The sequence below is a fragment of the Notamacropus eugenii genome, chromosome 5, assembly GCF_028372415.1.
Source record: "Notamacropus eugenii isolate mMacEug1 chromosome 5, mMacEug1.pri_v2, whole genome shotgun sequence".
NCBI lineage: Eukaryota > Metazoa > Chordata > Mammalia > Diprotodontia > Macropodidae > Notamacropus > Notamacropus eugenii.
In genome coordinates, this window is record NC_092876.1 from 133,273,584 (window position 1) to 133,291,897 (window position 18,314).

Here is an 18,314-nt window from a genome sequence, read left to right on the forward strand (position 1 = left end):
CCCTCACTAGATTAGTTTGTCTCCAGAAGGCAGGCTTAGGAACAGTGGGGGTGGATGGGTAGGAGGAAGTCATTGTAGATAGGCTGATTTAAATTGGATATTAAAAAATCCCTTCATGATGATTAGAGTTGTTTAAAAATGTAATGGGTTATTTTGTGAAGTAGTGAGTTTCCTGTCATCTAGTATTCATGAAGAGGCTGGATGATGGCTTGTTGGGCATGCAATGATTACTAGATGTTTCTGAGATCCTTTTAGTTCTGAAATTCCATGATTTTGTTATACCTTCTTCCTTCTGCCATGACAGAATCACAGAATTTCAGTGTTGGAAGGGACCTCAGTGGACATGTAGCCCCACCTCCACTGCACCACATTCAAGCGGTCAGCTTTTGCTGAAGGAGAATCTGCCAATTCTGGAGGCAGCAGGCCTCCCTTTGGGACACCTCTCGTTGTTTTTTTTTCTTCTTACTATCTAATTTGCTTCTTTGCAAATTCTCCCCTACAGGCCTGGTTGTGCTCTCTGGGACTGAACAGAATCAGACTAATCTATCTTACACTTGATAGCCTTTGAAGTACTTGAAAATAGCTATCATGTCTCCCTTGAGACTTCTCCAAGTTAAACATACACTTCTTTCAAATGATCTTCCCTTACCATATCTTAGGACCCAATCTAGCCCTGATTTCATGCCTTCCTGTCTCTTCCCTGTTGCCACATACACCATCCTCCCCCCCCCCCCAAAAGTTGGTTTCTAATGGTTTATTCATGGATTGAAAAAAAAAAAGAGTAGTCAGATTTAGAGATCACCTGCCAGGGGATGATTATTAGACATGAGGATGAAAAAGACTCTCTTGTCCTAGAAAATTGTTCCCTAAACTTTATAATTTTAGACTTAACTAAAATTCCCAGGACCCAGCTTGGGCCATCTTGTTGGGAGACTAGAGTAGAGAACAGAGAATGCTGGATTTGAACCTTCCTGGACCACATTCTTAGAGAAGCCCTTGTATAGGAAGCACCTAGGTGGGGCATAGGGGATAGAACTCTGAACTTGGAGTAAAGGAAGACCAGTTCAAACGTGATCTCAGATTCTTAGTAGCTGCATGACCCGGGATGAGTCACTTGACCTTTGTCTGCCTCAGGATCCTCATCTGTAAGTGACGCTAATCCTATCTTCTACTTTACAGGATTGTTGTGAGGATCAAATGAGAAAATATTTGTAAAACACTTAGCACAGTTCCTGGGAAACAGTAGGAGCCATATTAATGCTTATTTCCTTCCCCTCTATTATTATAAACACACAGAAACCTGGTAGATATTGCCCTCCTTCTGGTTCTAAAAACTCCTTGAATGGGGTGAACCCCAGGCTTGTTGGGGGCTCAAAGCCAAGGAGGGAAACGACTCAAGGGAAAAATTCTAGGCTTCCTACCAAAGCCAAATCTTTTTTTGGGGGGGGAATTAACTAAGTATGTTTTTAAAAATTAATATTCTTTGGGATTATCCAGGGCAAAATGTGAAGGTGATCATGAATGAATGAAGAATTTATCAACCGTCAATGATTTTGTGATGGTGGGCAGACATGGATTATTTGCTGCGGTTCTTGTGGAAAAAGCTGTACTTGCTGACCACAAGCTCAGTATCAGTCACCAACCTGACTTGGTGGTCCAAAAAAAAAAAGCCCAAAACATAACAACTTCAATTTTTGGCTACATTAAAAGAGATATAAATTGCAGAATGAGGGAAGCAATCATCCTGGAGTCCTCTGCTCTTGTCAGAGCATGCCTGGAGTATTGCCTCTAGTTCTGGGATGTTTTAGAAAAGGCACTGAGAGGAGGGTGACTGGGAGGGAAGGTTTCCTGGAAACTATACCTACCGTTATAGGGATGGGGGAGGTTTAACCTGACATTTAGGAGACTTGAAGATAGAAGGGAAGTACATTCTTCGTGCAAAAGTGTGAGGGCATATCAGACTTCATCAGCTGGCCCAGAGCTTAGTGCTAAGAGTGGTAAGACGTCTTAGGGAGCCAGAATTCCACTCATCTCAAGGCAAAACTTCCTCAGCATGAGAGCTGTTTCTCAATGTAATGGTCCCAGTCCTGGGAGGGAGCAAGTTTCTTGGCCTTGGAAGTGGGCTAAGACTGGCTGACCTGCCTCGGAGAGTCCATAGAAAGGAGGCTGTGGGTTTGTTTGTTTGTTTTTGGGGTGGGGGTTGGGGAAAGGGATCAGACAAGACGCCTTCTTAGGCTCTAGAGCTGATTCTAAGAAGCTGGTATTTAAAGGTTCCTTAGTTCTCTGCATATAGTCCCATTCCTACGGTGATGCCTCTTGTCCTCTGTTCTCTTCTAGGAAGCCCTGCTGAGTTTGGGCTCTATCATTGACGTCTCTAGTCTTCACGATGTCATCAAAGAAGCCATCTCTGCTGTGCTCCCCAAAGTGGTAGGTGTCCCCCAACCCCCGATCTTTGCACAACTTCTCTGTACTCTACACAGAAGGTGCTGACCCAGGTCACCAAGTCCAGCAGAAGAACAGAGATACTATGGGGTCAATCCATGACTTGGTCTGGCCAGAGTCTCTATGCCTGACAGAATGCCTGACTCTGCTGGGGGAAAGATGGGTGGGAGAGGAGAGAAAAGAGCTATCAGGGCCTGAGTGGGGGCTTTGAAGTCTTTGAGAAGGGAGAGATCAAGGTAGGGACTTGAGCTGGGCCTGGAGGAATAGAGGGGAGAGAGAGGAAGGAATGGGACCTTCTAGGTCAAGCTCCAAGGTGGGTTCCGATTTGATACAGTTATGTCCAGAAGTAGCAGGGATGGAAAAGGGGCCACTGTTCCCTTCCTAGTTGTCCCTTCTGAGAATTTTCTGGAGGCCAGGTTTATTGTTCCCCCCATTTTCCACCCTGCTTCCCCATCTCCTTGGCATCTTCTCAGTTCTGTCCTTATTCCCTTTTATCCAATTTTCTCTTCTTCCCCTTCATTCATAAAAATCTTAAAATTCTAGAGAGGCCAGAGATGTTTAGAGCCAAAAGGGCCCCTAAAACATCTGGAACATAGATGGTCAGAGCTGGAGCAGACCTCAGGGCCATAGGATATCAGCGCTGGAAGGGACCTGGGAACGTAAACAAGCTGTCAGAGCCAACATCCTCAGTAAGGTCCTGTCATTGTACAGAGGAGGAATGGATGATCGGAGAGGGGAAGAGACCTCCCGAAGGTCACATAACAAGTCACTGGCATCATTACCACTATTACTCAGATCTCTTGACTCCCACCATTCAGGACTCTTTCTACAATACATGACCTCTCCAAATTGCACCTAGCCTGCTGAAGGACCCTGAGATGGAGGGCAATTGTTTGCCATTGAATCACTTTCCCTTAGTCATGGTCCTTTCCCTCTTTATGCCTGTTTCCCAGTTATACGAAGAGGTTGAACTCAGTGGAGTGCCATTGTCTCTCAGATCTGACATTGCATGTTCTATGTCTAAGGTTCCCTGTATTTCTGACATCCTACATTCTGAATTTTAAGGGCCCTCTGAGCCCTGGCATTTTTCATGATTGTATAATTCTGAATCTGTCCTCTACCCTAATTTTCTGACAGGTGTGTGTGTGTGGGGGGGGGGGGGGGTAGGGGGCATGGTGGTAGTTGAGGAATGGGAGAAAAGGGAGTTTTATATTCCAGAATAAGTGGTAAATGGCACATACTCTGAATGGCTAAGACCCCTGTCTCTGTGTGATGGAGAGAGATATCAAAGACCAGAGGGGGAGTAGTGATTTCCCCAATGTTACATAGTGCCTCAGTGACAAAACCCAGGTAAGGACCCTAGATCCCCATACCCTGGGTGCTCCCCTTACCCAAACTCACAGATTCCCAGAATCTCAGAATTCAAAGGGACCTCAGAGGTCATCCAGTGTGTACTCAGTAGTCTCCCTTGACCTGGTCACTGAACAAGTGATCTAATTGAAGAACTTCAGGAAGAGGAGGGAAGGAGGAAGGCATGTTATCTCCCAAGGACTCTGAAATATTTGCAGCCTGTCTCGATAGGGTTAACTATAACCCACACTGTGGAGTGTGAAATTACTAAGAAAGAGGTGGCTCATCGATACCCAAAATAAACCAGCCCTGGAAAGGAAAAGGAATTAGACAACATCTGGCTAGTGGGGGTGATACATCTGGAGGGATGCAGGGAATGAGAAAAGCAGTAAGAGAGAAGTGGAGAGAGACTTGGCTGGGGGTCATGAGATCCGGGCTTTAGCCTCAGTCTTACCATTGGTTTTCTGTGTGACTCTGGTGAAGACCCTTCTCTCTAGGCATCAGTTTCCACATGTGAAAAATGGTGAGATTGGACTATGATGGCATATTTTATAATAATTCTAGCAATAGGACCCACTTTGATATTGACACAAGCTTACACAGCACATTTTTCTCACAATAACTCAGTGCTGGAACAATGTAAGTATTGTGGAATCTGTGCCTGATTTGGGAGGGACCTCAGAGGCCATCTGGTGTAATGCATCCCCCCAAGAAGAAACCTTTCTACTAAATTTAGCCTGACAAATCCCTGCGTCAGTTTCATTTATGCATGATTGCTTGTGCTTCTCAGAAGAGGAAACTGAGTCCAGAGAGGGGAAGGGTGTTCAGAGAGAGTTTACCATAGACAATGTGAGTATGTGTGTGTGTGTGTGGGGGGGGGGGGAGTTTGTCTATCAGTGTGACAGCTTGTAGCCTGAGCTCATTCATTTGTTCATTTCATTCATTGATACATTCATTCAACAATCATTTATTAAACACCTTCTCTTTGCAGGGTCACATTAGGCCTTGGAAATAAATACAGATAAATTCAAATGCAACCCACCTAGGCCAAGTTCTCAAGGAGCTTACATCATAATGAGGCTGAGGTAGGGGTAGGAGTGATATGTACCCAAATAGTTATAATACAAGGAAGTGTGAGGTAGAAGCTCCAGAGAAGATGTATGAGCCCACCTTTAGCAGGAGTGATCAGGGAAGGCTTCAGAGAGGAGAGGATACCTGATCTGGGCCTTCAGTCAATCAGCAAACATTTTGTAAGTCCCTCCTGTGTGCCAGGCATGAGAGCGAGTGTGGCACAATGGGTGGAGGGCTAACCCCATTGTCAGCAAGACCTGAGTTCAAGTGACACATACTGACTGGGAAACCTCATGCAAGTCACTAAACCTCTCAGTTCCCGAGGCATCTCTGGACGAGGGCATTGATAGAAGGCTTTTATCGCTTGTGCCTATGCAATCAGAAGTCTGGGCTCCAAACAAAATGTGTTCAGTGCTGGTAATAAAAGGATATGACCCTTGCCCCCAAAGAGCTGCAACAGAGGGGAATGGGGGCAGGGTTGGGGAGGAGGGTCCATTTCAGGCACAGAAATTGTATCAAAGATATAGAGAATGGGGAGCAACTAGTACTCCAATTTGGCTGGCCTGGAGAGCACATGAAGGTGAATGGCATCATATAAAGCTGGAAAATTCACATCAAGGCAGACCATGAGAAGCTTGGAATGCCAGGAACAGTCATTTGCAGGAGTTTTTGATGGTCAGTGTGAACCATTAAAGGTTTTTGAGCAGGGGAGTGAGGAAGTCAGAACAATGAATTAGGAAAATTTCTTGGATAACGTGTGGAGGATGTGGATTAGAGAGGGGAGTGACTGGAGGCAGAGAAACTAATTAGGTTATTAGAGTAGTCCAGGTAAGAAGTAATGAGAGCCTGTGTCATTGCCCTCTGACTTTTAATCCGGTGCTTTTTCCTCTTTGCTGTGGGTGGATTTGAGAGAAATTATAGATGTGGAATCAATGGGACCTGGCAACTGGCTAGTCCTGGTACTTGCCATCTCTGTAACCCTCGGGTTGCCCTAGGGCAAATCTCTTACTTTCCTCATCTGTAAAATGGGTGTTGGACTGGATCGGAAATCATAAAACTGGAAGACTGAGGATCTGGAAGAACTGAGGATCAAGTCTGATCCTCATATCATTTTACAGCTGAGAAATTTGAAGTCCCAAGAAATTAAGTGATGTGCTCCAGGTCACTCAGGCAGTAAGCAGCTTAGGGTGATTTCTAAGGTCCTGAATCCTGTTTGTTTGGGAAGATGGCAGTGCCAGAAATCAGAAAACTGGGAGAAAGGACAAGTTTGGGGGGAACATGAAGAGCTCCTGACTTAAGTGGGTTTGGGGCTCCAGGGTACATATATGTAGCATGATATCACCTGACTCCATCCCTGAACCACCTTGCAGCCTCCTTGCCATGGTCTGGGCTCTGGGGCTCCCAAAGGAAGGGCTAGGAGGGAGAGTAGTGTAGGAGAACTGGCCCCTTTCTGCTGGATGGGAGGGGAGAGGAGCTGGGAGCCTGGCACCTGCCCTCATCAGTAAGCTTTGTCCCCAAAACTCCCTGTGAATGCAGACTTCGCTGATGCATATGAAACAGCTTCCTCTAAATGTGGCTAATTTTAACCCAGTGGGGGGCGTTGGGTGGGGGGGAGGAGGAAGCAGAATCTGAAGGAGGGAGGAAAGGAGGATTGGAGGGAAGGAGGAAAACAGGCAGATAGACCGAGAAATGTCCTGAAGTAAGCAATCACGGATTGTGGTGGCGTTTCAGTAGCTTTTGGAGATTGACATGGCATTTTCATCATAATGACCCTCTGAGATAGGGGGAGCAAAGACTATCATTCCCATTTTATATTTTATTGTTTCATATGGCCTGGAACAGGACAGTGCCTGAGGTGACACAGAAGTGGCAGAGCTGGGACAAAGGCAGGCCTTTGAATTCCCAGGCCAGGGGCTCCTTCAGCTATATCAACCAATCAACCAATTAGTCAGTCAATCAATTAAAAAAATGACTGTGTCAGGTACCTCAGTGCTGAAGAGAGGTACAAAAGAGTGCTTACCTTCAAGGAGTGCACATTCTGATGGGGGAAGCCACATGTAAATAATATTGGACATACAAGATAAATGCAGTGTAAAGGGACAATCATCTCAGACGGAACACTAGCTGTTGGGGGTGGCAGGGTTCAGGAAAGGCTTTATGTAGAAGATGTGGGCTGAGGCCTGAAGGAAGCAAATGAAATTAAGAAGCATCTTAGGAGTGGAGAGAGCTCAGGGAAGGGAAGGGAGGAAGGATGAGAGAGAGACAGAGACAGACAAAGAGACCCACATACAGAGATAATGACACACTCAGAGGGAGGGAGGAGGAGCGAGACAGACAGAAAGAGAGAGAGACAGAGAGAGGGAGGGAGAGGGAAAGAGACAGAGACAGAGACAGAGAGAGACACACACACACAGATTCAGAATGAGCTAGGGGAGGGAGGATGAGAGAGAAGACTTCCTGGGGGTGCTAGGGTTTGTCTTGGACGCAAGATCACAGGCTTTAGATCACAGGCTTTAGAGTGGAAAGGGATCTTGAAGATTGTCAAAGCTCCCTGCAGAAAGATGACACATGAATTCCTGAAGCATTCCACATTTTTTCCCCATTCATTTCTCAGTTCCTTGTAATCTGGCTTCTAATCCTACCCGAAGAGAGACAAACTGCTTGCTCTCCATGGTTACTGATGATTTCCTCATTGTTAAATTCAGCGGCCTTTTCTTGGTCCTCATTTTATGAAACCTTTCTGGCACTATTTACCAGCCCCTTCTCCTGGACACTCTTGTTTCATGGTGATTCTCTCTTCTCTTTTTCTTTCTTTCTTTCTTTCTTCCTTCCTTCCTTCCTTCCTTCCTTCCTTTCTTTCTTTCTTTCTTTCTTTCTTTCTTTCTTTCTTTCTTTCTTTCTTTCTTTCTTTCTTTCTTTCTTTCTTTCTTTGTTTCTTTGTTTCTTTCTTTGTTTCTTTGTTTCTTTCTTTGTTTCTTTTTTTCTTTCTTTGTTTCTTTCTTTCTTTGTTTCTTTGTTTCTTTCTTTCTTTGCTTCTTTCTTTGTTTCTTTGTTTGTTTGTTTGTTTCTTTCTTTCTTTTCCTTCCTTCCTTCCTTCCTTCCTTCCTTCCTTCCTTCCTTCCTTCCTTCCTTCCTTCCTTCCTTCCTTCCTTCCTTCCTTCCTTCTTTCTTTCTTTCTCTCTTTCTCTCTCTCTCTCTCTCTTTCTTTCTTATTTATTTATTTATTTATTTAACTTTTAACATTCATTTTCACGAAATTTTGGGTTACAAATTTTCTCCCCTTTTATCCCCTCCCCCCCCAAACACCAAGCATTCTAATTGCCCCTATCACCAATCTGCTCTCTCTTCTATCATCCCTCTCTGCCTTTGTCTCCATCTTCTCTTTTGTCCTGTAGGGCCAAATAACTTTCTATACCCCTTTACCTGTATTTCTTATTTCCTAGTGGCAAGAACAGTACTCGACAGTTGTTCCTAAAACTTTGAGTTCCAACTTCTCTTCCTTCCTCCCTCCCCACCCCTTCCCTTTGGAAGGCAAGCAATTCAATATAGGCCATATCTGTGTAGTTTTGCAAATGACTTCCATAATAGTCGTGTTGTATAAGACTAACTATATTTTCCTCCATCCTATCCTGTCCCCCATTACTTCTATTCTCTCTTTTGATCCTGTCCCTCCCCATGAGTGTTGACCTCAAATTGCTCCCTCCTCCCCATGCCCTCCCTTCCATCATCCCCCCCACTCTGCTTATCCCCTTATCCCCCACTTTTCCTGTATTGTAAGATAGGTTTTCATACCAAAATGAGTGTGGATTTTATTCCTTCCTTTAATGGAATGTGATGAGAGCAAACTTCATGTTTTTCTCTCATCTTCCCTCTTTTTCCCTCCACTAATAAGTCTTTTGCTTGCCTCTTTTATGAGAGATAATTTGCTCCATTCCATTTCTCCCTTTCTCCTCCCAATATATTTCTCTCTCACTGCTTGATTTCATTTTTTATAAGATATGATCCCATCCTCTTCAATTCACTCTGTGTACTCTGTCTCTATGTGTGTGTGTGTGTGTGTATGCGTGTGCATGTGTGTGTAATGCATGTAATCCCACCCAGTACCCAGATACTGAATAGTTTCAAGAGTTACAAATATTGTCTTTCCATGTAGGAATGTAAACAGTTCAACTTTAGTAAGTCCCTTATGACTTCTCTTTGCTGTTCACCTTTTCATGCTTCTCTTCATTCTTGTGTATGAAAGTCAAATTTTCTTTTCAGCTCTGGTCTTTTCATCAAGAATGCTTGAAAGTCCTCTATTTCATTGAAAGACCATTTTTTCCCCTGAAGTATTGTACTCAGTTTTGCTGGGTAGGTGATTCTTGGTTTTAGTCCTAGTTCCTTTGACTTCTGGAATATCCTATTCCATGCCCTTTGATCCCTTAATGTAGAAGCTGCTAGATCTTGTGTTATCCTGATTGTATTTCCACAGTACTTGAATTGTTTCTTTCTAGCTGCTTGCAATATTTTCTCCTTGACCTGGGAACTCTGGAATTTGAGCACAATGTTCCTAGGAGTTTCTCTTTTTGGATCTCTTTCAGGTGGTGATCTGTGGATTCCTTGAATACTCATTTTGCCCTCTGGTTCTAGAATCTCAGGGCAGTTTTCCTTGATGATTTCATGAAAGATGATGTCTAGGCTCTTTTTTTGATCATGGCTTTCAGGTAGGCCCATAATTTTTAAATTGTCTCTTCTGGATCTATTTTCCAGGTCAGTAGTTTTTCCAATGAGATATTTCACATTATCTTCCATTTTTTCATTCTTTTGGTTTTGTTTTGTGATTTCTTGGTTTCTCATAAAGTCATTGGCCTCCATCTGTTCCATTCTAATTTTGAAAGAACTATTTTCTTCAGTGAGCTTTTGAACCTCCTTTTCCATTTGCCTAATTCTGCTTTTGAAAGCATTCTTCTCCTCATTGGCTTTTTGAACCTCTTTTGCCAATTGAGTTAGCCTATTTTTCAAGGTGTTATTTTCTTCAGCATTTTTTTGGGTCTCCTTTAGCAGAGTGTTTACCTGCTTTTCATGCTTTACCTGCATTTCTCTCATTTCTCTTCCCAGTTTTTCCTCCACCTCTCTAACTTGATTTTCAAAATCCTTTTTGAGCTCTTCCATGGCCTGAGCCCATTGGGTGGACTGGGATACAGAAGCCTTGACTTCTGTGTCTTTCCCTGATGGTAAGCATTGTTCTTCCTCATCAGAAAGGAAGGGAGGAATTATCTGTTCACCAAGAAAGTAACCTTCTATAGTCTTATTTTTTTTTTCCTTTTCTGGGCATTTTCCCAGCCAGTGACTTGACTTCTGAGTTTTCTTTCCACCCCCACCTCACCTCCAGATCCGCCCAGCCAGCACTTGGGGTCTGAGATTCAAATGCTGCTTCCCTGCCTCAGGGCTTTGGGCTCCTACCTGCTTGGGGAGCCCCAGTCCGCTCCTGTCTCCGCTGCTGCCTCCCAAGGGGCCCTGAGTTATGGGGGCACCCTACTCCCCTCTCTGCAAGCTGAGAAGACCCTCTCACCAACCTTTGGGGCCCGTGGGTGGAGGGACCCACGCGGCCACTGGAGATTCCATCCCTGAAGCCCGCTTGGATCTGCTCCTCTTGGCACCACGCGGCCAAGGCAGAGCTGGGCTCGGCTCCGGGTCCTCAGTGTGACGGACCTTTGGTGTCTGTTTTCAGTGCTCTGTGGAACAGAAATCTCCTCTGCTCTGTTGTTCTGTGGCTTCTGCTGCTCCAGAATTTGTTAAGAGTTCTTCTTTACAGATATTTTGTGGGCTGTGGGTTCAGAGCTAGTGTATGTGTGTCTTTCTACTCCGCCATCTTGGCTCCGCCCCCCCCCCCCCCCATTCTCTCTTCTCTTGTAGTAGTCTCCTAATTGGTCTATCAGCTCCTAGTGTCTCCCATTTCCAGTCCATATTTCACACAAAACCATATTCCTGAAACATGGATCTTAACTATATAATTCCCCTACTCAGAAGCTTCAGTGGCTCCCTATTCTCTGTAGTATAAAATAAAAAGCCTTTGGCTTCTATGATGTTACTCTCTTAGTTTTTCTATCAGTGTGGCCATTTCTTCTCAGTCTCCTTTGCTCAAGGATCATCTGGCTCCTGACCAGGAAGTGTGGGCATCCTCTAGATTTCACCTTGGACCCCTTTTCTCTCTCCGTTATCTCCCTTAGTGATCTTAATGATCAGTTCCAGTGGATTCAGTTGTCATATTTATGTAGATGATTTCCAGATATACAAAACCAGCTCTGACCTCTTCTCACTTACCTATATACACGTGTACAAGACTCACCCAAAAGGTGTCTTCATACTTGCATGAGGGAAGAAACCAAGGAGAGCAATATTTTAAATAGCATCAGTAATAATGAATTAGAAATGTGATGAAATAGAAATAATGCCCTGGGATCCAAGCTGGGGGGAGGGGATTGGAAGTAAGAAGGCTGGAGAAGACTGCCATCTACCAATCTCACAAGGCTCTTTCTGCTCTAGGAAACTGTCTACATTTACCTGCTTGATGGAGAATCCCGGCTAGTGTGTGCAGATCCTCCACATGATCTACCCCAGGAGGGGAAAGTCCGGTGAGTCTCATACCCTGGGCTCCCACAACCAAGTAGAGCCAGCTATCATGTGAGAGATGTTGGCACTAGTCACTAATCAGCCACCTTCATTGTGGCATGCAGGGGACTTTTGTAAGTCCCCATCTGTCTTCAAACAATCCCCTTCCCTACTGATCGGTCTTTTATCTTAGAATACTAGAATTTATGAGTGTTAAAACCACAATTTAGAATCATAGAAGTTTTGAATAGTAGAAAGATGAACTTGTAAAATATTAGAATCCAAGTGAAGTTGCAGGCATAGTATGTTAGAATCTTAAAAGGTTAGATAATGTAGGTTAAAATCACATAATATTGAAATCTTAAAATCAATGAATCATTAAAATTTTAGAATGTCGAAATCTTAGGATGTTAGAATTGTGAAAGTATAGAAAATTAGAATCATAGAATATTGGAAATAAATTATTATGTTGAACCAGTGCAAAACTCCCTAGAGAAGAATCCTAGCCATAATGTGAATCCAGGCTTCCTACCTCCTGGCCAATGGCCTTACTAATCATTAGCAGCTAGCATTTTTAACCCTTCCTCCTGTAAGTCATTGAGTAGAGTCCAGAGGGTCTTCTCCCCTTCCACTCACTTCATTTTCTCTCTTTCCATTTACTTTGAAGAGAAAGCATAAGCACCTTTCCCTTCTCAGACTCTATTAACTAAAATGGAACTGATGACCATGGGAGTTTAATTAAACCTTTAAATATAACCAATAAATATTCTTGGACTCTGGGTATCATGCTGTATTTATGAGGGAAGGTCATGCCCTATGTAGGAGTCACCCAGCCTCAGAACTGTCTTCCTAAAGCTCAGCTCCTCTTTTGCTTCCTCAAGCCCAAGCCTGGTACATAGCAGGTGTCTAATCAACATTTGCTGGTGAAGGGGTAGGGAAAAGAAACATCCCTTGTTGGAATTCAGTAATACAGAGAAAGGGGATGGGAGATGGGAGGAGGCACCAGCTTGTGTGTTTTTCTGTTTCTTGTAGGAGTTTTAAAGTTTTTAATTGTTATCCCTTCCCTATGAGATACTGATTCCTCTGCTTTGTCATTGTATCTTAGAATCACATAATGTTAGACTTTTAGAATCGAAAACTGTAGAACGTTGGCGTCATGGAATTTGAGAATCCTATAATGTTAAAATCGTAGAATCACAGAATGCTGATGTTAGAATTTTTTGTTAGCATATTAGAATGTTAGCATCGTGGTAGCACAGACTATTAGAATCTTAGAAGGTTAAAATCACAGAATTTAAAAATCAGATAATGCTGGAATCATGTAGCACATTAGACTCATCTAAAGTTATAATTTTAGTATGTTAGAGTTACAGAATGCAGTTCCCTTCTGAGTTCAAATCTTCATCCCCTCTCATTGGGAATCTATGATAGGGGTTAGAAAATTGATAACCCCTAGGTTTATCTTTTTGTCAGACTTTAACCTCATTAGGATACTAGTATTCTAGAATGTCAGAATTAAATGAAAAACATTTATTAAAAACATATCAGCTACTAGAAGTATTGTGCAACAGTAGATAGAACATGCTGGGCTTGGAGTAAGAAAGATCTGTATTCAAATCCTATCTTTGACACTTAATGGTTGTGTGACTCCAGGCAAATCACTTAACCTCTCAGATCCTCAGTTTCCTCATCTGTAAAATGAGAATGTTGTAGATTCACGTGTGGTATTTCTCTCAAAGGATTATTCAGAGGCTTGAGTGATTAAATGTGCCTCGCAAACATTAGAATGCTATATAAATTTCAGTTATTTTGTCCAGGGCCTGGAGCAGATACAAAGATTAGATACAACTTGTTCCCTGCCTCATAGAATTTATCTAATAGGGTGGATAAGACATAGATAGAAATTATTTTAATAAAGAAGTAGGGTATGCAAGTATATGAGAGAGATACCAGCATAGTAGTGGAGAGGAAGAGGGAAGGAGGGAAGTAGAGATTATATTTAGCTGGGGAGACCAGGGAAGGCTTCCTGGAAAAAAATGCATTGGAGCAGAGTCATAGAATATTAGAATCACTGAACATTAAAACTGTGAGGGACCAGAGAGAACATTTATTCTAACCCTACCATTTTATAGCTGGAAAACTAAGATTCAGAGAGGTCCTATGACTTGCCCTAAGTGGCATAGCTAGTGTCCGGGTGAGGGTCAGAATTCAAATCAGAAGCAGAATCAGTATGTGAACTGAACACAAGAATGCCTTCTGTATCCCTAAGAGAATCCCCAAGAGATCAGCCTGGGAATATTCCAATTCCTGGGAATGCTTTCCTTAACCACAGCATGTCCAATCCAGTCCAATCCAATCTAATGTAACCAGCTGACCAGGGTTTCCTTCCCCTCCAAGACGCTGGCTTCATATGGACCAGATTTGCTTCTGGGGGATGACTCTAAGAATACCCCTTTCTCTCTTTGGTTCATTGTCTCCACATAGGAATTACTCTAGAAAAATCTTTAAATATAACTTACATTTGGCTTGTGTCATGAAATGTGGGTAATGAGGAAGAGAAGAGGGACCCAGCTCTGGTACAAGTGCTGAAGTTACCAAATGCATATCTGGTATGGGACAGCTTTTATTTCACTATGCAGAAAATACACACAATGGAAAGGATTTGCAGGAACCATAAACAGATACAGAAGCACACAAAACCTCAGTCTAACAGCTACCCCTGGAAAAGAACTGAATTTGAGCTTGGAATGGGAGCAACCTTTTGATGACTGGGCTTCTGATCCAGCCCTCTTTCTGGCAAGTCCTACTGTGAGTGAGTTTTGTCTTCTTAACCTGGTACTGAGTCAGGAAGACCTGAGTTCAGATTTGGCCTCGGACACTTAAAGATGACTCTGGGCAAGTCATTTAACCGTTGTTTAGTTCAGTTTCCTTAACTGTAAGATGAGTATAACAGCATCTACCTTATAGGCTTGTTGTGAGGATCAAATGAGATAATATTTGTAAAGTGTTTAGCACAGTACCCTGCACGTAGCAGTTGCTATATAAAGGCTCATTTCCTTCCCTTCCCAACTATGCAGTGATCTCCCTTAGGAGAGGGACTGTTACCTCACTTGGTCTCTTTTGTGGTACATGGCACAGGTCTGGACTTAGGTCCAACTGATTGATTGATTTCGCCTTCATTCCTGTTCAAGGAATGGGCTATATCTCACTGATATGGCTTCTCCTCTACTCCCCCCAAACATATACCTATGGGAGTCTGAATTGATTAGTTAATTCCCAGACATGTGACAGGACCTATGCTCAGAAATGAAGAGGCTGCAGACATGAAGAAGAACAGATCTCCTGCCCTCAGGGAGCTTCTAACAAGCAGGTGTGCTGAGATACACATACCCACTACCAATGAAAGACAGCACGAGATATACAGAGAGAAGAGGCCAGGGATGAAAGGTTGGGGAGGGAGGAATCACTTTCAGGGAAAGAGGATGATAATAACAACTTACATTTCCACAGGGCTTAAAGGTATACACTTAATAATAACCCTGTGTGGGACAGCTGCTGCAAACAATATTGTTCTCATTTTAGAGATGAGGAAACTGGGGCTCAGTGATTTGCCAATGTAGATTTGAACGTTCTCAACTCCATGACCAACACTGTTTCTGCTACATAGGGTTCATCAAGGGAGTGCTATCTGAATTGGATCTTGAAGGGAAGAAGCATTGAACTAGGGGGAGATATGGAAAGAACAGTTACCAGCAGGACAAGATCAGGGAAAAGATAGTAATTCTTCTACCTCAGTTTCCACCTACTCCAGGAAGGCTCCCCTGACTATCCTTGCTCTTATCTGAGTGTTCTACACCTGAACAGACCTTTAGGATCATAGATCTAAAAATAAGGACAAGGAAGCTAAAAAACTTGTCCAAGGTCACATTTGTAATAAGGAGAAGGGAATAAGCATTTATGGAGTACTAAACAAGTTTACAAATATTACTTCTTCATTTAATCTTCAGAGCAATTCTGGGAGATAGGTGCTATTACTATCCTCATATTACAATTGGGGAAACTGAGGCAAACAGAAGTTAAATGACTTGCCCCCAGGCTCACACAGCTGATAAGTTTCTGAAGACATCCATGAACTTAGTTAGGTCTTATTGACTCCAAATTCACTCAGCTGTCTCTTCTAAGCATCTAGAGGCAGAATTTGAACCCAGATCCTCTGAATACAGAATCAGTACCCTTTCAATAGTATTACCATGCTTTCCTAAAGTGATGGGGAGGAATTTACAGATCTGCAAAGTGCCTACTATGTACAAGGCTCTATACTAACAAAGGGCGCAAAGATGAAAAAGGGAATTGACTCTACCTTCTAGGAGTTTATGATCCAATGGAAAGGATAGGATGTGTTTGTAAATCACTTTGCCAGGGCGCCCTGGGAAAAATTCCTTTTAATTGGGAAGGAAGGTTGTGTGGGAGGGAGTAAATAGACTTCCTGGAGGGGGTAGCATCTAAGCCAAGGGTGGGGATTTGTTCTGTAAAGTTTGGATTCAGTCAAAGGGACACCCTTGAGGATTTAGAAGGCATCATGTGGCCTTGAGGCCACAGGTTCCCCACTCCTGATCTAAGCTGAACCTCGAAGGAAGGAGAAGGGTTTTCATAGGTGGAAATTGGAAGAGAAGACATGCCATGTATGGGAGAAAGTCTCAGCATATATGACCAATGGCTGGAGAGAGCAGGATGAGATCAGAGATTTGTGGATAGTTTGGTCTGACTGGGTCACAGAATGAATGAATGGAAGTAAAGTTGAGACTGGAACAATTGGTTGGGGTCAGACTGTGAAGGCCTTGAGTGCCAGTATCAGAATTCGTTACTTTATCTTGTAGGTAATAGGGTTACTGAAGGTAATGAACAGGAAAGTAACCTGGTCAGATCTTGATTGAAGGAGCTTACATAGGCAGCAAGTGAAGGATAAATGAGAGGGAAAAAACTGGAGTCCAATGAGAAGGCTGTTCCAGCAGTCCAGGTGAGAGGCGATGATGGCATGACCTAGGCAAGGAGAGAGACGGTAGAAGGATGCCAGAAACAGTAAGGAAGTAGAATCAAGAGAACTTGGCTAGAGAGCCCATACCTAGAGAGTGTTCAGGGAGAAGAAAGGCCACAACCATTTGGTGAAGCTGAGGATGCTGTAGGTGCTGGATGTGGACTGGATAGGGTGAATCAGAGCAGAGAGAACTGAACTAGGAGCAGAATGAAGGGATGGGCAAGGTACTCCAAAGGTTTTGAGGAAGTGTCTGGGGCAGTCTAACCTTGATAGAAAAGGGAGGAAGAGAAGGCCAGGGATGAGAAGGGATGCTATAAGCCCTGGCCCAAGGACCAGCCCTGGAGGCTACTGTGGCTGGGCAAGATGCCAGGGGGATGAGTGCATTGGCACAGGGCCTGTTCCTCCAGGAAACCCTGGATGGCCTGCAAACAGGAGCAGGTGTGAAGTGGTAGCGGGCCATAAAAGAAGATAAGGGGTCAGGGGAAGCAGGGGGGAGGACAGAGGCTGGGCCATCTCCCTAGCTCATGGGAGAAGTAGGGCCCTTTCCTTGGGGAACCCTAGCTCGATGCAGGGGAGGGTGGCAGGGAAGGACCCTCTGAGAGCCCCCAGTCTGAGGGGGGAAATGTGGCCCTCAGAGATTTTACCCACTTCCTCCTACATCCCAGAATCACAGGGAACTCAGGCTAGGAAAGGCCTCTGAGAGTATCTCTGGGGCAGCCCCTCTCTGAGCAGGAATCCCTTGGCAAGGTCTGTAGTCAAGTCTCTTCTTGAAGGTCTCAAGCGAAGGAGAACCTGACCCTTTTTCATAGTGTCAATTCAATTCAAGGAAGGAAAAAAGGAAAGAAAGAAGGAAGGAGGGAAGGAAACATGCATTTATTGTGTATTATGTGCCAGACACTGTGGTTAAGTGCTTTACAAATATTATCTCATTTGATCCTCACCACAACTCCAGGAGGTAGGTGCTATTATTCCCCCCCATTTTGCAGATAAGAAAACTGAGGCAGACAGAGGTTAGTAACTTGCCCAGGGTCATATAGCTGATAAGCAGATGAGGCTGGATTTGAACTCAGGACTCCAGGCCCAGCTCTTTGATAAAGCTACTTTTACCTTGGCTCTAGAATTGGAGGACCAGGGTTCAAATCCTGCCTCTGATATTTCCTTCCTTTGTAACTGGGCAAGTTATTTAACTTCCCTGGGCCTCATCATCCTTGTTTTTAAAAAGGGGGCATTGGGCGGTGTCTCTGGCTCTATGACCCTATGAAAACTTCAATTTAACAAGCATATCTTCTCTGAGGCTCTGGAGATAAGATAAATCTGTGCCTGACCTCCAGGTGCATACAGTCTGCTGGGGACAGGGGCTGGGACGGAACCACAAATACACATATCAGTAAATCTACTCAAAGTCAGTACTTTGGGTGGTAACAACTTTGGGGGAGGGAGGAGGAAATCAGGAAAAGCCTTATCGAATCTAAAGGAATCCTGAAAGGAACGAGGTATCCCTAGCATGGAGGACATTTCCAGTTATTGGATAGTTGTTATGTGGGACTGAAATCTCCTTGCCTTCCTCTCATTCCTCGAGCTGCCCTCTGGGCTGAAGCAGAATGAGTCTTCAGCTAGCTAGCCCTTCAAAGTGCATCGTGACCCCCTCCCCCCATTTCCTTCCCTAGGCTAAATATCTCCAGTTCCTTCAATGCATGTTTTTATGGCCTGGTTCCTATTCCTCACTGAATCTCGGCATCTGAGAGTTGGAAGGGACCTCAATGGGTCTCATCTAACCCAGATGACTCACCACTATAACGTATCTTGACAAGTGACCTCGTATTCC

At 43.8% G+C, this 18,314-nt stretch overlaps 1 protein-coding gene across 1 annotated transcript in view; it reads left to right on the forward strand.

Moving 5' to 3' along the window:
- PDE2A (phosphodiesterase 2A) overlaps nucleotides 1-18,314 on the forward strand; it is a 165,367-nt gene that overhangs the window by 97,582 nt on the left and 49,471 nt on the right. The window contains exons 3-4 of the mRNA XM_072610959.1: nucleotides 2,338-2,427; nucleotides 11,389-11,477. Of these exons, the coding sequence (XP_072467060.1) occupies nucleotides 2,338-2,427; nucleotides 11,389-11,477 (179 nt within the window). The remainder of the gene's footprint in view (nucleotides 1-2,337; nucleotides 2,428-11,388; nucleotides 11,478-18,314) is intronic.